This window comes from Arachis duranensis, chromosome 9 (genome assembly GCF_000817695.3).
Source record: "Arachis duranensis cultivar V14167 chromosome 9, aradu.V14167.gnm2.J7QH, whole genome shotgun sequence".
Classification (NCBI taxonomy): Eukaryota; Viridiplantae; Streptophyta; class Magnoliopsida; order Fabales; family Fabaceae; genus Arachis; species Arachis duranensis.
In genome coordinates this window covers 222,068-245,009 of record NC_029780.3, presented here as the reverse complement: position 1 = coordinate 245,009, position 22,942 = coordinate 222,068, and the positions used below count along the sequence as shown (strand labels likewise).

General features: G+C 30.9%; 3 protein-coding genes across 5 annotated transcripts; 2 read left to right on the top strand and 1 right to left on the bottom strand.

Moving 5' to 3' along the window:
- Positions 1–2,067: 2,067 nt before the first annotated feature.
- LOC107463680 (GATA transcription factor 28) lies at positions 2,068–5,631 on the top strand. Of its 3 annotated transcripts, none has more exons than XM_016082530.3 (8): positions 2,068–2,397; positions 2,836–3,167; positions 3,622–3,708; positions 3,783–3,919; positions 4,447–4,575; positions 4,789–4,894; positions 5,091–5,159; positions 5,264–5,631. In XM_016082530.3, exons 2-8 carry the CDS (start codon positions 2,847–2,849, stop codon positions 5,327–5,329), a joined length of 915 nt encoding a protein of 304 aa, XP_015938016.1. In that variant the 5' UTR covers positions 2,068–2,397; positions 2,836–2,846; the 3' UTR covers positions 5,330–5,631. The 3 variants fall into 3 exon arrangements, with proteins under 3 accessions (XP_015938016.1, XP_015938017.1, XP_015938015.1); XM_016082531.3 differs by having other exon boundaries at positions 2,826–3,167; positions 3,786–3,919; XM_016082529.3 differs by having other exon boundaries at positions 2,826–3,167.
- An 891-nt stretch (positions 5,632–6,522) lies between these two features.
- On the bottom strand, positions 6,523–10,035 carry LOC107463679 (KH domain-containing protein HEN4). The gene is made up of 7 exons (XM_016082527.3): positions 9,420–10,035; positions 8,558–8,968; positions 8,073–8,321; positions 7,336–7,686; positions 7,182–7,255; positions 6,967–7,081; positions 6,523–6,838 (listed from the first exon to the last, which is right to left on the bottom strand). Exons 1-7 carry the CDS (start codon positions 9,936–9,938, stop codon positions 6,695–6,697), a joined length of 1,863 nt encoding a protein of 620 aa, XP_015938013.1. The 5' UTR covers positions 9,939–10,035; the 3' UTR covers positions 6,523–6,694.
- Positions 10,036–12,882: 2,847 nt separating this feature from the next.
- Positions 12,883–21,851, top strand: LOC107463673 (uncharacterized). Its single transcript, XM_052253911.1, has 6 exons — positions 12,883–12,979; positions 17,206–17,285; positions 18,538–18,599; positions 20,081–20,273; positions 20,823–21,030; positions 21,328–21,851. Exons 1-6 carry the CDS (start codon positions 12,883–12,885, stop codon positions 21,489–21,491), a joined length of 804 nt encoding a protein of 267 aa, XP_052109871.1. The 3' UTR covers positions 21,492–21,851.
- Positions 21,852–22,942: the final 1,091 nt, after the last annotated feature.

Here is a 22,942-nt window from a genome sequence, read left to right as displayed (position 1 = left end):
ACAACTGTTTTTTCTTTAAATTTAAATTTTGAGTTTTTATTTTTTGGAGGATAAAATGTATTCTCTCATTATAAAATATTTTTTTATATTTTTTTATCTTATTTATAAAATAAATAATAAAAAATTATATTTTATCTTTTAAAATAAAATTTTAAAATTTAAAAAATCTAAATTCGTTTTTAAGGACCAAACATTTGGTTGTCCTTCAAACTATTCATAAAATTTATTCTTATTTTAATAAAGAGAAATTTTTAAATGCCAACAATTTTGGTCATTATTTTACTAATAGTGCATTATAAATATTAAATTATTTTTATCAAATATATTTTATTAATTTATGTATACAAATTCTAAAAATTATAAATGCAAATTATATTAATTCGTATAAGCTATGATAAATATAAATATAAATTTTATACATTTTATATATAAATTTCTATAAATATAAGTGTAGATTATTATTCTAAAACAAAAATAACCAAAACACTTCTTGCTCATCAGGAATAGTATCCAAAGAGTAATTTACTAATATTTAGTAAAAAAAAATATTGAATCATAAAAGATCTTTTTAATGCTTTCGTTTTTTTAAAGCATCTTTTAACGTGACAAATTAAAAATTAATTTATTTAAAGCAGATTTACTATTGATCAAGTGAATTAATCATTCGACTAACTTAAATCAATCTTATAATGTTCATATTTAATATGAATTATGTAAATATAGCTAATCATCTTAATTTTCATATAACATTAAAACATAAAATGAAAATAAATAATTATGTACATAAGGAATGAATTAATTAAATTTACTTCTACACCATACAATGAATAATTTTGTTGGGTTGCCATACATTTGTTAGAAATAACAAGTAAAAAAGATCCAACTTAAAGCTCCTAGAGGATTTCTAATTTCTAAATAAAGAAATTTCGTTAAGTTAGTTGGCAGTTTTGGAGTTAACTTAGAAAGAGTGGGTCTCTGCTACATAGGAGGAAATTGAAGATGTAAGATATCCAAAGTTTTTGTTAAGAAAACATTTTTTTGGTCTTCACAAAACCTTGACAGATGAATGAAACTCAGAGAGAGAAAGCAAAATTGAAGTTTTTGACATAAGCAATCCCTCAACATATGTAAGCAATTTTTTTCACTCTAAACAAGTTCATATACCATTTTTATCTGTTAAAATGATTACATTTACATTCTACAAAGTGTATAAATTCTAATTTTATTCAAATTCAAATATCTCTCTAAATTCTACTTATAATACATACATATATATAAGTTATTTATTTTTTAAATTTAATTTTTATACATTATTAATATAAAATAATAGTAGTATTAAAAAATCAATATATTTTGTGATTTATAGTTATTAATTATATTAATAATAATTTTAATTATATAAGATTATATTTAATAATGTAAAATTACACATTTTTTTTCTAATAATTAAATACTAATTAAATTTTAATAAAAATACTGATCCTTGATTTTTTTATAAAATAATTTTATATAAATAATTAGTCACACTAAAAATAACTAATTTTTAAACACAGTATAAGATAATATAATTAGATAATCGTATAAAACTTTTTTAAACTCCTTCCTTAGATCCAAAATTAATTAAGCATGGAATTCATGTAATTACACTTTCACCAACAAAAATAAATACTCTAAAATTCGAGGATGAACAGCTTCATATTTCTTGCTCTACATTCCTAAACTCAGGTTCAAATATACTCTAATTCAAAATTATAGTTTGCAAAAATCCTTAACCTAACAAATGTAATTATTTTTAGTGAATGGAATTCTTAATTTCTTAATTCAAATTAATTATAAAAAATAATTTAAAATTTTAATTTTAATTTTACCACGTACATGGTACCATACATGAAAATAAGTGCCTGATCCACGTGAGAACAAGGAAAAAAAGGTACCAAGGATAAATACATAGCATACGTTAAGATTAAATTGAAAAATACACAAAGAAAAGGTGAATTAAATTAAAAATAAAAAATGAGCATTATTAGCAGGGTGGTGTGGGGACATGAAGTTACAGATTCACTCATTCACATAACATTAATGATGAAATTTTTTTTGGGTTTGTGAAATTTTTTTGACTTGCAACAAAGCACTGTCTCCTTGTCCCTCTCCTGATCTCATCATCTCTTCCAAACCCACACAAACCAAAGCATCAAAACATAACCTTTCCAATTCATAATACAAGAGTTGCTCTCTCTTCATCATCATCATCTTCTTTCTTCACTTCCTTCCTTGTCCCGAACCTCAAATCCGACCCCTTTTTTTCCACTACTTCAAATTTCGAAGCTTGAAGAAGGTTTCTGTTTTGATTCTGGGCTCTTGTGCGGATCAACTCACTCTCTACCAACTGCCTCAACTGTTGGTCCCTTCCCCTAATACCGAAAAAGTTTTGTTTTTTATAATACCCTTTTGTTCAATTCAAGGAAATCTCTTATGGATTGTTTGATTGAATTTATGAGGTGCTCAAATAGTGTTTGGTGTTTATCTGATTATTGTTTGGTGTTAAAAGATTGTACTTTTAGCTAAAAACTCAGCTGAAGTTACAACAGTTTAATTGACTTTAACTGGGTAGAAATATTATGATTTACACAATTTCCTTCACTATGATGATGATGCTTTTGTAGTTATGTCAATACAATTTCCTGATTGTATGTATGAGTAGCTTGGTTTGCAGGACTAATTTCAAGCTCTCCATGGTCCATACTTTGGTTCCCTTTTTTGTTACCATTGGTTTTGTTTTCTTTGCCTGCCTTTATGCCTAAGTAATCCTTTTGCAATTTTTGAAGGTGGTTTTAGCTTTTTGTGCCATGGATGGTATTCATGGGGGTGATTCTCGGATACACTTGAGTGAGGGACAGCATCCTATGCATGTGCCATACGTGCAAGAACACGAGCATCATGGATTGCATCATATGAGTAACGGGAATGGGATGGAAGATGATCAGAATAATGGTGATGATACTAACTGCGGTGGAAGTGAGAGTGTTGAAGGTGAAATCCCTTCTAATCATGGAAACCTGCCTGAGAATCACACGGCGATGATCGATCAAGGGGGTGATGTTGGGGATCAACTTACATTGTCTTTTCAGGGCCAAGTTTATGTATTTGACTCTGTGTCGCCGGAAAAGGTGCATGAACTTATCCGAGTTGCTTTTTACATTCTGCATTGACATGGCACTACTCCTAATGTTTAGTCTAGGATGCATGATTTGAGCTTTGTTTGACATGCTTTCTTTGTTAGTAAATACCAAATACTAGTTCCTAAGATACATGGTGTATAATTCTTGTCATGATCAAGTAGAAAAATTTGTGCCTACTTTGTGGATCCTGAGCTGTTTATTTGGCTAATATTGCTCTAAGGAAGTTCAGTAGGGGCAGCACAGTGTACAGAATTTTTAGTTTTTTGGGTCACTATATGTACAAATTTATTATATTTGCCTAGGTTTTTGTACTTTGGTTTTTCCTTTCTTTTCTGTCCATGGCAAATAGTGATCTATTTTCGGTAAAATTGTGGACTACTGCCTGTATGTAGTTTGATCCATAGAAGAAAACAATTCTGATAATCTTAGGATGCATTCTTAGGTTCAAGCTGTACTACTACTATTGGGAGGCCGTGAAGTACCTCCAACTATGCCTGCCATGCCAATATTGCCCCACCAAAGTAACCAGGTACTACCTTTATGTCGTTAATTTTGATCGATAGTCTTTTGGTTGTCAAATATATGGCTCATGAAGTATTTCAGCAGGGATTTACTGGTACTCCACAAAAGTTCAGCGTCCCTCAAAGATTAGCCTCATTGCTAAGATTTCGTGAAAAAAGGAAAGAAAGAAATTTTGACAAAAAAATTCGCTATACTGTTCGTAAAGAAGTAGCATTAAGGTATGATGCTTACTATCATAAACCTTGCTTGGAATATTTGTACCAAGATGTAGCTTGATAATTATTATACTCAATTTATGTTTCTACATGCTTTATGTTGTTAATAACATTAAACTGTGGAAACAGAACACATTGGTAAGTTCCTTCAAGAGCCTGCATTCATCTCAAATTTCATGTAATAACTTTGTCATCATTATCATACATTTGCAGGATCTCTTATATTTTTATTTTCCGAGTGAGTTTCTAAATTGTCCCAAATCGACATTCCATTCTGCTTGCTTTATTTTGTTGTTTTCAGTATTTTCTCATTTATGGGAGCTTGATAGATATGTACACTCACCCAAAACTCTAGCTTTCTTAGTGAAATGTAATATTATAGTAAATATAGGATATAAGATTCTGTATATCCTTCTGTCTACTTACTTGATCATATAATTAAACATATACTCGAATCCATGTCCCTACTGGCAATATTATTTTGTTATGTTTGCACCAGTAGTAGCTTACAAGACAAGTGACTTTTGTAGGATGCAAAGAAATAAAGGTCAGTTTACATCTTCTAAGCCCAATCATGATGAATCTGCATCAGGTGCAGCAAACTGGGGGGCAAATGAAAGCTGGTCATCAGATAACAATGGATCTCAACAAGATATCGTGTAAGTCCACCGGTATATTTGAGAACAAGAGGGTAAAAAAGAAATTGAATTTCTATTCTAGATGTTGCCAACCCCACCATGTGGAAAATGGCTTTCTTGTTGTAATGATAATGATTATATGGTGTGGATTTTATGGCTCAAAATGAAAATCATGAGTTCAGTCCATTTGATAAGTTTTAAGTCCATCTTTCCATATTTTCGAAAATATGTCAGTTGTCGGCACTGCGGCATTAGTGAGAAGTGCACACCGATGATGCGACGTGGACCTGAAGGGCCAAGAACACTCTGCAATGCTTGTGGACTTATGTGGGCAAATAAGGTGAATGACATTCATATTTATACCTTAAGTTTGTTTCTTTCTTTTTATTTTCTCAATTCTATTCTACAAGTGAACATTAATATCTTAAAACTAGAAAGTTAAACAACTGTGGTTGATTTCCTTCAATTATATTCTTTGCAATATACTAATTTTGATTTCATTGTTGATATGTTGATATGCATTTTCTGAACCATAGGGAACTCTTAGGGACCTATCGAGAGCCGCGTCCATGGCTGGACATAATTCTCAGTTAAACAAGAATGAGGTTGGAACTTGGAACCCATGCACTCACTATATTTACTATAATGATTCATACTCTTCTTCTTACATAAACTTAATCTTTTCCCTTTATTTAAACATTTTTTTCAGAATAAAGATTTTGAGGCCAATCAGATGGTACAAACAGTGGCAGCTGATGTTGAGGATTCTTCATGACAGGCCTTCTATATTTTGGTCCCATTTTCATGGAATAAGGGTGAGAAGAGTGTTTGCTTTAAGATGAGAAGATGAGAATTATTAGTCCTTTTTATTTTGGTTGGAAAATGCTCATAGGAGCATCATGTATTTTTTTTTTTTTGGTGGTTTTTCTATCAATGTATTGCTAAATTGTCATGTATTCTTGGCCTTTTATTTTAGGATTAGGATTTTGATTTATTCCGGGGGCTGAACAATTACCAAATACCAATGCACTCCCTTTATGCTGTGTTGTACTAACGAGTAGTAATTGTGTTTTGTTAGGATGTGCGTTCTGATTTGCAATTTTTGTTTTATGTTTTTTTTATTTAAATAAATAAAATTTTTTATTATTTCTAATATTAGGCAAAAGTGGAAATACTTGCTTGAATACGCAAAAGGTACAATTTCCTAATGTCTTAGTGCCTTGGTGATTAAATAGTATTTTGCATGAATGTGTTTGAAATGAAACATATTTTAAACGTTGTTATTGTGAAATGAGGAAAACATATTTTTGCCAAATTAAGCATATTTCGCACAAGAAAAATTATTAGGCACTTTGGATTAAATTATAACTTACATTAATATATTAATTGAATAATAAGTCCTTAATAAATTTTTATGACAATTATTTTAGCATATGTTGTATAAATTGATTGAAAAGAGTAAATCATTTTATTTTACTCTCGGACCACCTAATAGTAATTCTTCGCGTAACGGGTGGGCGGGGAAATATGATTCTTTCAGATTCACCTCAAAATCCAAGAATAGTGCAAATTGCAAAATGTGTGAATTTTGACATAGTAACAAATCAGAGGTTGCGAGAAAGATATAAGAAGAAAATATACATAATAGAAGAGTGAAGAAAAGGGTCAAAAGATTAAAAAAAAACAACGAACAAATATACAGAGATAACAAAGTTAAAAAGGAATGAGAAATGTGATTGCGTTTTGTTTTAATTAGTGCATTTAGATATTTATCCATCAAATAAGCTAGACACTTGAACAGAAAATTCTTTGTTGGGTAAACCGTGTAAAGTTTTTTTTTTTAAATTGGTGAATAAGTTTAGTTCTTTACTCCAAATTCAAAAAAAAAATACAAATTTGGAAGGGAAAAAATCATCCCTTCTCTAGCAAGTTTTGATTTTGCAAAATGCAAACTCATAAGATTTGCAATGATGCAAAAAATAACACAATTGCATTACCCTCTTGCAATTTTAGTTGAATATGAAATCAATCATATTTTCCTAACCCTTCACGAAGAATATGCTAAATTTGTAATACAAAACTTGTATACACACTACTAAACAATAGAGAGCCTCCTAGATTTCATGTTATCTTTGTCGTCTCAAGCTGCAGTCTGCCCACATAAAATGAAAGCTTGAATTAGACTCTGAGCAAATTGTGTTTGATCTGCTGCTCCAGACAGAGTCACAATGCCTTCAGTTCCCCCAGGTTTTGAATCATGAACGACCACATTTGCCCCCGAGATCTGAGAAACGAACCAAAGGTCAGAACAATAGTAACAGTCTAACACGAATTTCTAACATCATATTAGTATACTCACTTGAGGCTATCACTATTCAATAAGGAAGGAATAACGAAGATGCTAAAACAGACCTGTTGAATCTGGACTAGGTTGCTGTTGTTCTCCCCATAGACATGGGTTAAATACATGTGAGGGATGGTGACCTCAACGTTTGAGCTATTTGGACTATGTAATGAGTTCCCATTCCTGCAAATAACACAGCAATATAGAATCTTAGGTACATACAGCACACACAGTTATGAACTAATGTGATATAAAGCCAATAACGGAATCAAAACTCACTCACCTTCCAGGGGTCCCATTTCTTGGAACCAAACTCGATGGATCAGCTGGTCCACCTGGATTTCCTCTGTTAACTGCCTGAAAGACGAAGGTATCATATGATCATTCTTGTTGGAGAGGGAAGCCTCTAGGTGTTAATCCGTGAAAGTGAAACTCACCATAGGATTCCACAACCTTGGAGAATTAGGTCCTTCATAACCACGAGGATATGGAGCTCGGTCCATGTTAGGTGGACCACAACCCATACCATGTGAAAATCCATGTTGATCAGGTGGCGGTGGTGGAACAGCTGAATGGTCAATTCCATGAGGAGGGCCAACAGGATGAGCGGGGTGGCCAGAGGACATCAAGTGATTTCTTGGTCTAAATGAAGGTGGCATGTCTGGGAACGGAGGCATGTGTGGCGGTGCGCTAAAATTTGGAGGAGCCCTCATTGGGAAAATCGTCTCCCTAATCCTGCTGGTTATGTGAAACAAAGCATCTTGTACGGATTGTATGTTCCCAATAACCTGAAATAGAACTCATTATTCAACATCACAAGTCATAAATGATCTAAAAGTCATCATTTTACCGTTCAAGATTTGAAGAAATCATGCATCAATAAAAGCGGGGTTTGGTATTAGCAATCAAAAGCCAAATTAAACTTACTCAAATCTTTATGACATGCATCAAGGGAAGTGACCAAAATACAAATTATATTATATATATAAGATCCAAGGGACTTTTACCTTTCTTTTTTGGAATAAAACCCAATGGAAAGATATAAATATGTGATTCTCTAATAAATTATTTTAAGCATGGAAAAATATACAGCTTCCTTTTGCCATTTCCAATGATTTTGTATGCAAGACTAAAGATGTATATATAACTCATGCTAATGTCTAAACTCCGTTACCTGTACAACTTCTTCATTTTGGGATATGAATTTAATTTGTTCTTTTGAAAAAATGCGTATACTGGCACCCGTGGCTCTTCGCATTTCAGATATAACAAGACCGCCTTTGCCCAAAAGGCAGCCTACCTGTGGGGAACGCACAAGCAGCCTAGCAACAACTGCAGCACTAGGTTCAAATCCAATCTCTGTAAGTCGATTATGAACACGGATAACAGCTTCTTGCGCAGGAGAATGCTTTAAATCTGAATTCTGCAGAAGGTTATATCAACTTTGTTCTGTTAACCTTGACAAATATCATAGAAATTGCAGCTCTATAATTCTCTGCCACAATTCACCTAAAACAGTATTGGAGCGTGTGCAAACCAAAAACAATATATCATAAGTGTATGAGCAATCGAAAGATTTTCTTTACAAACAGACATAGTGAATTTAGCAGAGACAATAACCAAGTGTATTATGCACGAAAGACAGTTAAGCTGTCGAACCTCTCGTGCAGCTATCACAACCACACGTTCCTCTGAATCAGGTCCGGTGTCAACAATTTGTATGGATGCACCAGTATCATTTTGCAAGGCCCGAACTACAGAACCCCCTTTCCCAATAAGACTACCAACTTTATCGTGCTGACACAATAGCTTGAAGATAACATCCTCTTCAATAAACGGCCTATGACCATGCCCAGCATTTTCAGGCCCAGGAAAAGGAGCATAACCCCTGGTGTGACTATCAGGACCATATCTTTCACGATGAGGTTCAACATGGTGAGGTGGTGCTGCTCCATGGTGTCCCCCAGGCCCAGAAGATTTAAAAGCGCCAGAATTGGATGCCTCCTTCTCCAAAATACAAGCTGAAACAGAGAGAAGCGCCTTCTTCACTGCACCAAAGTTTCCTGTTATCTACATACATCACAACAACGATAACCAAGCCTTCTCAAATAAATATTGGAACAAGTAATGTGACTTGATTAACATCAAATTTGCAATTGTAATACAGAAATTAGCATTATTCTATCGATAAATCAATACATCTATGTTGTGCGAGAGAGTCACAATCAAAATCACACATACACAAGTTATAGATAGTTATCATTTTTTTCAATCATTCAAAAAAGCATTACAGGCCACATATATAGTATAAGATTAAGATCATGTTACAGAAGTGAAAATTACTTAATTTGTAAAATAATTGTCACACCATTAAGTATCGGGGTAATTTTTCTCAAAACCTGTGATTGGATCAAAAGTTTATACCTTATAAGTCATATCTGTAAAATTTTATGTATGTGCATGAAGAATAGGTATTAATCAGAACCTTAGATGTTAATCTTTTATTAAAGTGAGCTCAAACCTGAATGAACTCATCTCCAGGAGGAGGAAGGGGAACTTGGTCCTTTGCTAAAACCCTAACACTGGCGCCACTCTCTTGCCTAATCCTCTCCACAATTTTCCCTCCTCTTCCAACCACGCACCCAACCTGGTAGCTCGGAGCAACCAGTCTAAACGAAACCGTCGAATTCGCGTTCTGATTACTACCGTGTTCTTCACGCTCCACGATTCGTTCCAAAACCCTAACAAGAGATTGCTGAGGCGGTGAAGCCTCAACTCCACCCTCCCATTCACCGGCAGTAACTGGTGGTTGCTCAGATGGAGCGGTTACGACAACTAGGATGCATTCGTGATCGGAGATTGGAGGAGCAGAGTCATCAACAAGAATCTTAACTCCGTCGCCGGTGTGGGCCGTCAGATCCGCAATCCTTGAGGGCGGACACACGACACGGAAGACAGTTTCCGGCGGAAAATGGCGGCGCTTGGCGGTGGCGCTGCCGGGGAGAGGAGCGGGGTCCGGCGGACGCTTGTTGTTAGACATCAATGAAATCTAAGTGTGTGGATTGAAGCACGTGCACCTGTACAAAATTAAAGCAAATGAGCTCGCGGCACGTGTCAATGACGCAAGCTTGCAATTTGCAAATGTTACAAGTTACAACTTACAGTGTGCAACAACACCGAACTAGAAACTAGAAGGTGTATTTTAAAATTTAAATTGATTTAATTTAAATATTTAAATATACATTAAAAAAAATCTTAAAATTATTTTTGATAGCATCGTTAATTCATTATTATTTCCTTCTCTCTTATTTTCCTTGCATTCATACTGAAATTAAAAATTCATCCAACTTCCATCTCCCTCTCCCCCCTCTTCCCCTTCTCTTTATTTCTTTTCTTTCATTCAAACCTCATTCAAACAAAGTTTTTCTGTAAAAATAATATTATACATCCAAATTTTTGTATAAATCAAATCTATTCAAGTTGAACAACAAAATTTAGAATATTAGTATAAACTATTTTTGTTAAATTAAACTAATTTAATTAAATTTAATTAACAAAAAAATTTAAACGTGTAATATTTTTTTTGAAAGATTTTTTATTTAGTTTTACTTTGTATTAATTATTTTTAAAATTAAAAATGAAAAATTTTGCTGTTTGGAAGGCAATTGATTTTTGCTCCGAAAACACTTAATTCTACAAAAAATAGTCGAGAATGCAAATAAATTTTTGCTAAATGAAAAACGTATATATGCTTAGGGGTGGAAAAATAGCAGGTAGTCTGTCAGAAATTTGTAGTCTGGTCTTTATTTAGTCTGGCCTAATCTGTTATAAAATAGATATAGACTCAAGTTTTTGTAAAAATCTTAACATGTTAACAGATCAAGTCTAGACTCACTAATTAACTTTATTAACTTGTCAGGCTTGCTTAGATCTGTTAACACATAATTAAATATATAAATAATTTTTTATTATTAATAAAATTATGAGATATTTTAAATTTAAAAGAAAATTATGAGGCCTTTTAACAAGTTTTAAGTTAGGCCAGGCTAAATAACAAGCCAGGTTTAGTATTTTAAAAAAATCTATAGCAAGATACAGACTACACTCAGGCCAATTAACTACATAACTACTAGTACTTCACAGCTTTTTTTTTTCAAAATATTTAAAAGTACAAATACTAAACAAAATAAAGAAAAACTGAAAATACAAGGATTTTTTCGTTTATAAAATAAAATAATTTATTATTTTTCCAGAAAAAGATTTTTCAGGTTTATAATTAGGGGAATGGATCCTCTCAATTTTTTTTAATAATTGAGAGAATAAAGTGTGATCTCTCACCATTAATTTTATAAGTGAGACCAAAAATAAATATGAGAGAGAGAATAATGAAGGGCTAGAAATGACACTTTACACTCTCAATTTTTTTTTTAACAATTGAGAGGATCCATTATACGATTTTTTTTTTTTTGTATTAAAGGCAAGTTTGCCGCACCCCCGGCGAACTCTATAATTTATATAGAGTTCGTCGCCCCCTCCCCGGCGAACTCTATGATGAGTTCGGAGATAAAAGTAGGCCTATTGGAGATCAAGTAGTCACAATTTCTCTAATTACTTTCTTTATCACTGTTAACATAGTTGCAATGATGTCGGAAAATCCATTGTTATCCATTCATTACGATGGTGAAATAGTGTATGATGAAGAAGGTTCAATTGTCTTTAGATCGGACCAACCGATAATTACATATATGACACCGGAAGTCAATAATTTAACAGCTTTGAAGAATGTGATATTGCATGCCCTCGGACAGCAAGAATCTAAAAGGGTGAAATTTTTTACTACAAATATCTGACCGAGTTAGATGGCAATTTGTTTTATAAAAGGTATGTTATAGCTGTGTTGTCATTGTCTATGTTTACATGTTAGGATGTGGTTGAATTAGTCCCACTTTGCTTAGGATAGTAAATGGAGTGGGTGGCCTAGGCTATAAATATGAGGCTAAGTTCTCTATATTTTTTGCACCAGTCGAAAACACTTAAAGTTTGTATCTGACTTTTCTTTTCCTCTATACTCTTTGATTAGAGAGTGTTGTGAGGTGTAGTTAAATATTTGCTTTGAGAGAGTGTGGGTGTACTGGGGTGGCGGTGTTAGAGAGAAAGAAGTCTATGTGTTGTAACAATTTTCACATAATGATATTCTCTGGTTGTCATTTGGCAACGGCCGTGGTTTTTTCTCCAGTAATTGGAGTTTCCATGTTAAATTCTTGTGTTGTGATTGTGTCTATTTTATTTCTCTGTGAAAGGTATTTTCTCAAGGGGAATGGTGTATTATTCCCAACAAGTGGTATCAGAGCTTCGGTTCGGTGGGATTTATTCTTAGTATGCTCTGTGGTTGCAGCCTAGTCTTACCTTCCACATCAGAAAAGAATTTTGTCCTGTAGCTTGAGGTTGATCTTTGGTTGCTGTTGTTGTTACTGGAAGGCAGTGTGACACTGTGAGAGTGCAGTCTGAAAAGATTTTGGCTAAGGAAAGACCTGGTATTTAAGTGTGTCCATTGTGACCCACCTCTCTTTCTTGGGGACCCTTCCTAGTGCACGGTCTACAGTTGAGTTATACTATTCCAGTATACGGTTGCAACAATGTCAGGATATTCAAGTGCTGTGAAGCTTGAAATAGAAAAATTTAATGGAAGAATCAATTTTGGCTTGTGGCAAATACAAGTTAATGATGCGTTGATACAATCAGGTTTGCAAAAGGTGTTGAAGGAGAAGATCTCTTGTATGAAGATGATGTTCTCTAGAAGACAAGAAGTATCCTCATTGTATTACCGCACTGCCATGGATAAGAATAAGTAGTGGCAATCGGATTCACAATTGCACACGGATATTGGTTGGCGTTGAGATGCAAGGTGTGTGGCGAAGTTATGTAGATGGCTGAAGAACTTCCAGGAAAAGCCAATTTGGAAGTTGCACCATGAATTTTCAGCAATGTTTCGATCTGTATCAAGGCGAAATGCTTGGAGTGGTCTAATTCCAAGTGAGTATACTTTCATGGTGGAGTATGATAGTTCTCTGAACTATGATTGTCAGTATAGACAATGGCAGCAAAGAATTGTCGGTGTTGACAATGGAAGCTGAAGATGTGTGACTATTTCAATCAAGGTGGAGATTGTTAGGATTTTGTTTGTAAAATTAAAAATATATAATAGATCCATATCAGCATGCAATAAAAAGAATTACTGTAGATACAATTTATAAACCACAATCTGAATTACACCTTCTTCTTCACATGAAAAATAGTACAAAAATTTTCAACTGTGAGACATAAATTTCTTAACTTTAACATAAAAAATTTTCAAGGTTTTTGGACTTGATGTTACAGTTTTTTTAATGTTTTTTATTCTTCTTCAACCTTCTTCATACATAATTTCTATATTTTTATTGTAAACTAAAAGATAAAATAAAAAGTTGCATAATTACTTCTTTTTATTTATTCTTTTTCTTTGTTTGATATTTTTTTATTTGTTTTATTCTTTTTAAAAGGTGAAATAAAAAAATTTATGAGTGTGAAACAAAAAGATTATGATACGAAAAAGAAGGTAAGAGAGAAAGAAAAAGAGTTTGAAAAAAATACGAAACAAAAAATATCATTGAAATTTTTTTTGGAACACAGAAATTTTTTAATTTTTACATTAAAATTTTATTAACCGTAACACATAAAATAGAATACTTCTTCTTTCTTTTTTTTGTTACTCTTCTTTTTTGTCATGTATTTTCTTTTCTTTGTTCTCTTTTTGTTTTTTAAAAAAAGAAAAAATAATGAAAAGAAAAAGGAAGAAGAGAAAAAGATGAAGAAAAAAGAAGAGAAGGAAGAAAAAGATACTATGATAATGATAATGAAGGAATATGAGAAGAAAGAAAAAGAACATAAAAAAAATGCTCGTAACGTAAATTTGATTTGGTTTAACTTAGTTAAAAAAAATTTAATTATCTAATATTTCTTTTTCAATACCAAATGAATACATATACTCTAACTCTCCAAGAGATAATAGATCGACCAAGTAACACCTGTTATGTTAGATAAGAGTTATTTAAACTAATTAATTTAAATATATTTTGATAAGTTTTATAAAAATAAAATTTAATTCTTTTGTAGATGTAATAGGATTTTTAATTAAAAAATTTAAAAATTTTCATACTAGAACTTAATGAGTTATAATGAGTTAAAATAATTGTGAAAATATTTTTAGTTTAGATATCTATGAGTTATGCTATTTTTAATTGTTTTACTTTTTTATTGAAAAATAAAAAATTAATATATTAAAAAATATATAACGAAAAATTTAAAAGATATTTTATTTTTGCTGTTATAATGTGTTACTAAAATGTCTAAATATAATAATTATTTTAGTGCATGAATTAATTTTATTTCGGACTGAGGAAAGCATTATACGCTTTTTCTATATATATATTTTTTCTAGTTTAACAGCCTACAAAATACAAATAATTACTAACTAGCTAGTGGTATAAAGTAATAAAGTTTAGGTATATAAAAAAAAGTGGTATAAGGTTTAAACTTAATTAGCACATAGACCGAAAAATTTGTTGACTCCTATAGTAATACTACTTTTTTTTTTGTGTCAAATATAATAATACTACTTAATTAAACAAAAGAATGATAAGGTTCACGATAAACCTGAGTTTATTATTATTTTTTTTTTTTGGGACTACCTGAGTTTATTTTGTTTAATATTTTTGTGTTGCATCCATTCTTTATTAGTAGAAATTATAAATATTGAAAAATAATAGTACACAAATATAACTTTATATTATACGATTTAACATAAAAAGTGAAAAACATTGTCCCATATAAAATATATTGGGCCTTTATGTAATATATTGGGCTTTTATTTCGTTTCTTCCACACTTAAATTTAAACACTCTTAAAGGATTATACTCAAATTTGAAATCGCAGAGACTCGCGAAATTCTTCTCCATCTCTGTCTTCGTAAGTTTCTCTTCTTCTCTTCGTTTTTAGTGCTCTGAATTTGGATTTTCTTCGCGATTTAGGTTCTCCTTCAAATTATTATCACATTATTTACAATTGCAACAGCTCAATCCTTGAATGCTAATTCGTTTTTTTCTATTGTTAGTACTCTGAATTTGGATTTTCTTCGCGATTTAGATTTTCCTTCAAATCATTATCACATTATTTACAATTGCAACAGTTCAATCCTGAATTCTAATTCGTTTTTTTCTATTGTGTTATTCTAGTTTTGGAAAATTCGGTTTCACGTTCTATGCTAGGGTTTCACACTAGTTACAGTTCAGTATTATGTGTGCCTTGTTTTTAAGGAAAGAAAGATTATTAGATGAATTTTAAATTTTCTAATGTTTTTGGTTCATATTCATAAAGTTGGATCTAGATTTAGAACGAAAATACCTTTTATGTGTGAATTTAAAGAGTCAAAATAAAATTGAACAAAATTCTTAAAATAATATAAAAGTAAATATAAATATTGAAAACAAATAGTATATTTATTCAATTTTGTAATATAATTAATGAACACTTTATTTATTTAAAATATAATTTTATATGCCCTAAATTCTATATTTACAAATTCAGTTGTTATATATATTTTTTACTTCTTATAAAATGTTAAAAAATATCTAAACTAAGTTCGTTAAAATTTTTCACCACAACCTAACAAATTAAAAGAATCTAATGATTTTTTTTGAAAAAATAATTTTCTAATATTATCTATGTTCATGTTTTTTTTTTAAATGCATGACACATAAAGTTATTAATAAGTTTTACTTTAAAAATCAAAAAGAAAAAAAAAAGAATTATATTTTTTTGTGGTTATTATTATTTTAAGTTGTATTAATCCAATTTATAATTTTATCTATTTTATCTATTATTTTATTTTGGGTCAAGAACTTATTAAAATTTTAGCTAAGCTGTGACTTCTCTTTAATAAAGTAGCGCATGGCTCATCAGTCATTACTCATTAGCCAAGCAAGTAGCACAAAAGTGTCTTTCTCACTTTTATAAGATGGGATACTGGATCAACACATCTCTTTTCCTCTGTGCACTTAAAAAAATAGAATTTATTCTATAAAATTTATCAAAATCTTCACTATCTATATATTTTAATATATATCTCTATGGCTAAAAGTAATAGGAATAGCATATTTTACTAAAGTATAACGGTACATGTGAACATCTTCCAAATTCCAATAATATATAGTAACAGTTACATGAATTGAAAGGTATGTTCTGACTTAAAGAAAAATAAAGGTCTGCACGATCTGCTTTTTTTACATTATTAGAATGAAGAAAATAATAACAAGCTATCTTTTGCAACTTTTAATATTAAAAGTAAAATATAAAAAAAATGGTATTCTAGTTTGAATTATAACTAGTTAATCAATGGTTTTATTTTTTAATTAATTAATTTATTTTTTGGTACGTACATGAACCAAAATTGAATTATAACTAGTTAATCAAGGAAATTGAATGGTTCCACGTGGAGAAGTGCCCTATGATCCATTCAGCTCAACCAGATATTTTTCCCATTTTCAACCAAAACCAACCACTTCTAATATTCAATCTAAGGATAATTTCGGTATTCACTGCAATTTGAACATGTGAAATATTTGATGGTGCGAAAACAAAAGCGGTATTAAAAGAAATAAATAATCAAAATATATTTTTGGAACAAAAATTATTTTTAATATAAAAATAAAGTTAGTATTTTAATTAAATATTAATATTTAAGATATAATATTGTATTATAGATATACGTAAAATATGTATTGATCAAAATATTAAAACGATTAATTGATTCTCTTGGTAATTATTATTTATTTGATTAATGATATATTATTTATCTTTACATTACTTGAAACATCTCAAATTCTTTTAATTCTTATTCCTTTATATGAGTCGAAGCATCTTACATTCTTTTTATTTTTATTTTTTTTATACACATATACATGTTTATTTAAGTATCTATTTATTTTTGTAGTAGATTCTTTTTTTTAGTTTTAATAATAAATTTATTTGTATTTTTTTTGTATAGATCAAGAGGTCTTTTTATTCGAGAATGTACTAATTTTTCATGGGTCAATATCCAATCATGAAGATATATATATATATATATATGCCAATGAGTAATAGCTCAAATGACATAATCTTCTTATACTCAATTAAGAGGTTGTGGGTTCGAGTCTCCTATCTTTGGTAAAATATATATATATATATATGGGATTGAAACTGATTGGTTGACAATTGAATTTTTGAATTAGATTACATGTTTAGGATACCAAATCATGTTCTTAAATTGAAAAAAGATGCTCTTATTATTTTGCTAAAGAACATAAATCAGGTAAATGAATTGTGTAATGGAACTCGACTTATTGTTCAAGATCTTGGAGATAATATTATTGGTGCTGAAATTGTGTCTGGAAATAACATTAGTCACAAAGTTTTTATTCCTTGGATGAATTTAGTACTCAGTGATCCTGGTATTCTTTTTAAATTTTAGTGCAGGCAGTTTTCAATTAGTCTTTGCTTTGAGATGACTATTAATAAGAGTTAAGGGCAAAATTTATCTTTGGTTAGTATTTATCTTCAACGAGCAATTTTTTTCTCATGGGCAGTTATATGTTGTGATATCTAGAGTGACAATTCGATCAAAATTGAAGATATTATTGTCTAATAAAGATGATAACTATTGGAACTCCACATCTAATGTTGTGTATAAGAAAGTTTTTAAATATAATTTGGTAAGTGGATTATTTAACAAAATTCTTTGTTTAGTATATTTTTTTTTCATATCCTATAGATTCTACTTTTCCCTAATTCTTATTGTCTTTTGTGTTTGGAGTTCGTTTTGTTCCATATGCCCTAAATTCTATATTTTGCTATCGTTCAAAAGAAGCGTCGTGGATCTACTGGCTGAGTGTACTTTGTTGATATGCAGGTCTAACATTGCTGACAATGGATTTGAAAATATCTTTATCATTATTTTTTAATCTTTAATATCTTATTATTTTACTCTCATAATACGATATAGATTAGTCCTTAAAATGATTATTGAAACTATTATTCTTACAATTTTTTTTGTTGTTTAAAAAATATTTGTTAGTGCTTTTTTTTTCCTATATATATATATTTTTAGTTTAACAGCCTAAGTACAAATAATTACTAACTAGCTAGTGGTATAAAGTAAGATATATAAAAAAAAAGTAGTATAAAGTTTAAACTTAATTAGCACATAGACTGAAAAATTTGTTAACTCCTATAATAATACTACTTTTTTTTGTGTCAAATATAATAATACTACTTAATTAAACAAAAAAAATGATAGGATTCACAATAAATCTGAGTTTATTATGTTTTTTTTTTTTTGGGACTACCTGAGTTTATTTTGTTTAATATTTTTGTGTTGCATCCATTCTTTATTAGTAGAAATTATAAATATTGAAAAATAATAGTACACAAATATAACTTTATATTATACGATTTAACATAAAAAGTGAAAAACATTGTCTCATATAGAATATATTGGGCCTTTATGTAATATATTGGGCTTTTATTTCGTTTCTTCCACACTTAAATTTAAACATTCTTAAAAGATTACACTCAAATTTGAAATCGCAGAGACTAGCGCGAAATTCTTCTCCATCTCTGTTTCTTCGTAAGTTTCTCTTCTTCTCTTCCTTTTTAGTGCTCTGAATTTGGATTTTCTTCGCGATTTAGGTTCTCCTTCAAATCATTATCACATTATTTACAATTGCAACAGCTCAATCCTAAATGCTAATTCATTTTTTTCTATTGTTAGTGTTCTGAATTTGGATTTTCTTCGCGATTTAGGTTCTCCTTCAAATCATTATCACATTATTTACAATTGTAACAGCTCAATCCTAAATTCTAATTCGTTTTTTTCTATTGTGTTGTTCTAGTTTTAGAAAATTCGGTTTCATGTTATATGCTAGGGTTTCACACTAGTTACAGTTCAGCATTATGTGTGCCTTGTTTTTAAGGAAAGAAAGATTATTAGATGAATTTTGAATTTTCTAATGTTTTTGGTTCATAGTCATAAAGTTGGATCTAGATTTAGAACGAAAATATCTTTTATGTGTGAATTTTGGGTTGAATGTTTGCTGATTTTGAAGAGGGTTAACTTATGCTTGTCAAGTGAAGATTATTGTTAACTTTGCTGATTTAATTCTCGTTTTGTTCTAGGATGGCGGGTGACGATGTCTTAGGTCTGGGAAATAAGGCTCTGAGCGGCACCAAAAGAAAGTCTCCCGGTGACTCCTCAGAAGAAGGAAAGGAGAAGGAGGACAAGGGATTCCAAGTAGAATCCCCTGAGAAGGAAGAATCTAGAGATAACAAAAGAGCAAGGACAGAAGAGGAGAATGTCTCTGAAGAGGAGGAGCAGAATCAAGTTGGAGAATTAGGTTGCAATCCTGATGTTGCAAACCAAATGATGAACCATGCTCGCTTCTTTTTGTTACTCAAAAGGACTCCTCTTGAGGCCAGGGATTACTCCCTCATGACAGAAACAAGGAAGCTGATCGGTCAAGTTCAGTTTCTTGCTATGGATGTATCGGAATATCCCAATTTTACGAGGCAATTCCCTGACGCTGGGAGGATTCCTTGTGTGACACTTTTTTGCGGATTCGAAGTGCTTAATTGGTGGGTGCGAAATTAATGAGACTACTACTGCAGAGGAAGTTGCTGCGCTGGCAGCTCCAGACAATTGAGGCAGATCCAATGCTTTTGTGCAGAGTATGTCAATGATAGTGATATATGGAAATAAGTGAAAATTAGGAGTTTATGCATATGTGAGATTGATGTTGTTTGGTGTTACTCATGTAGGCTATGCATTATAATAGAAATTTCTGTACTGAACCTTTATCACTCTATTGTATCACAGTTGTGCTTCACAGCTTTATAGTCTATTCCATGAATATCAGTTGTGATTATGTAATGTCAGTGTGCTGGTGTGAGGCAATACATTGCAACTAGATTTTTGGTTCAATAATGTCACCTTCATTTTCAGGAAAAAGACTCTCTCCTTTATGGAAATACTTATATTCAGTAACTTAAAATTGTATTCCAAATTGATCTTTACTAAGTACGAGAGTGTACATCTTTGGGAGATTTTTGCAGACTTGTATCAATCGCTTGGCAGATAGCAGGTTCGCGATATGAGGATTCAAAGCTTGTAAAGAAAAGTGCATCCAACTCCAACAAAGATGATGTGATGCTTGAAGAGGAGCAACGAATGCATTCTGTTCCCCATTACTCCATGCTGTTCTTGGAGAGGAGCAAAATGGAAATGAATTATAATATACAGTCCCCATGAAAAGGCCTATGGACTTTTTTCTTTTTCCTAGTTGAATTAGGAACTGTTTCTTTCTCTGCTTTTTAATAGCTTCGGCTTGCAAAAGTTCTTCTACTATTGTACTTGAATGTATCTTTTTTGGTTGAAAAGAAAAGAAAAAAAAATTGTGTGTGTGTGAAAGAGAGAGAGAGTGTTTGTGTGTGTAATTCTCCTTCCATATTTAGCCCCTCTTAATCTTTAAAAGCTAAGGTTATCAATTTTGAACATTTGTGTCATAGGACCGATGCCACTTTCCTGGATAAATTCCTACAGAAAGGTAAACTCACAATTCCTTTTTGCTCTTTGCTCTTGTAAAATTTATTTGAAGGCTCTGGTTGATTCCTCTGCTACTTTTAAAGGCTATAGAACTATAGTTGGAGATTGAAGGTTTCAAATGTTAGTCTTCCTTTAAATATGCTGATCTTTGAGGAATGTATTTGAGTTGATCGACCTTTTTTATTATTTTGTTCTTTGGGGGTGCCCTTATGGGTTGTGGGTGCATCATGGTTACAAGGTTATACTTGATTGTCCTTGCTATTAACATCTTTTTCTGAATTTCACAACCACCCAGGTGGATCAATTTTGGCCCCATTTGCTGACTCTTTCGCTCCTTTGTATTTTGCACCGAGAGACATTAAGGAAGTTATGTCAACTGAGCAGCCTTGTGATTTAGCATATGAATTTGGGGATGGACTTTTTGATGTGAAAGAATTCCCACAATGCTTTCCAAAACCTGGTAAGCACCATTTGTTTCTTTCATACAATGTGTTTATGACTGTACGTTCATATTGCATCTTCATACCATTAACTGAATTCTAAACTTGCCATATTTTTACTCTAAACATCTCTATGATAGATTTCAGCATGGTCTACTACTGTGTCATTGTTTTCTTGGTGACCCTTTTACCACTTCATAGGTTTCTTATTCTGTTATGTGATTATACAACATATAACAAACACGGTGGCTATGCATCGCTTAAGGTGCTGGCACGTGCCGAATTTATTTAATTTCAGTTGTCTCTGGTATTTGCAGTTAAACATCCTTACCCTTTCAACGATCAACTTGTTATATATATCCGTCATATAGGTCCAGGGGTTTGTATAGGTCAAGCATGGCAAGAGGGAACAAAGATAGAGCAAGTGCCACGGAAATTATGCAGCGAAATTTTAATGGTGAAGGATTATAGATCATTGTGAGATCATTGAATGAATTATTTGTTATACAGCTTGCATCCAATATTTGCTGTTTTAGTTAGAGATGGAACAGAGTGTATAGCTTGTTAAGAGAATTGCATGGTGTCAGAGGTAAGGTAACTTTATTGAGAAGTGACTGCCAGTGTGTTTCGATCATAGCAATGTATTTATATCCTTATTCAGATTCAAGGTAGTTTGTACTTTATAGACATTGATTATTCTGGTTGAAAAATGAATACAAGTAGTTACATTAGTTGTTTATTTGAAATTCAAAATGTAATGATTTTGTTAGGAGTGTACTTACATATTCACCTTTATTCACATCAGCATGCAATAAACAGAAACACTGTAGTTACAACTTATAAACCACGGTACAACTATTTATCGCTTCAGCCTCGATACACATCTAAGCGTTTATGTCAATTAAATTTAACTAAGTTGGTCTAAATTTAACATAAATGTGTCTAAATTATATGCTTCTTCTTTCCGTAAAAAATAGCAAAAGAATTTCTTTATCGTGAAACAAGAATTTCTTAACTTTAACATCGAAAGTTTTTAAAGCTCTAAACTTGATACAGTAGTTTTTTTTATGTTTCTTATTCTTCTTCGTACATAAGTGCTTTTATTGTCAAAAAGGATAAACTAAAAAATAAAATATAAAACTGCATAATTATTTCGTTTTTTTTGTTTTTTCTTATTTGTTTTATTCTTTGTAGAAGATGAAATAAAAAAAAAAATGAGTGTGAAACAAAAAGAATTATAACACCAAGAAAAAAGTGGAAGAGGAGCAGGAAGTATTTAGAAAAAATACGAAACAGAAAAATAGTATCGAAATTTTTTAAGCACAATACATAAATTTTTTAATTTTTATACCAAAATTTTGTTAACCGTAACGCATAAAATAGAATGTTAAAGTTTGTTTTACTTCTTATTCTTCTTTTTTGTTACTCTTATTTTTTTTTTCTTTTTTTTCATGTATTTTCTTTTGTTTGTTCTTCTCTTGTTCTTGTTTTTTTTTTTTAGAGAGAGAGAAAAAAAGAAAAAATAATAAAGAAGAAAAAAAAAGAGAAAAAGATGTAGAAAAAGGGAGAGAAGAAAGAAAAAGAAGATATGATGATAATAAAAGAGGATAAAGAGAAGGAAGAAAAACGTAAAGAAAAAATGTGTGTATGAGATTTGACTTAGTTGGACTTAATTAAAAAAAATTGATTTTCTAGTATTTTTTTTCCAATACCGAATTAGTACATATATTCCAAGAGATAACAGATCAACCAAGTAACACCTGTTATGTTAGATAAGAGTTATTTAAACTAATTAATTTAAATATATTTTGATGAGTTTTATAAAAATAAAATTTAATTCTTTTTTAGATGTAATAGGATTTTTAATTAAAAAATCTAAATTTTTATACTAGAACTTAATGAGTTATAGTGAGTTAAAATAATTGTGAAAAT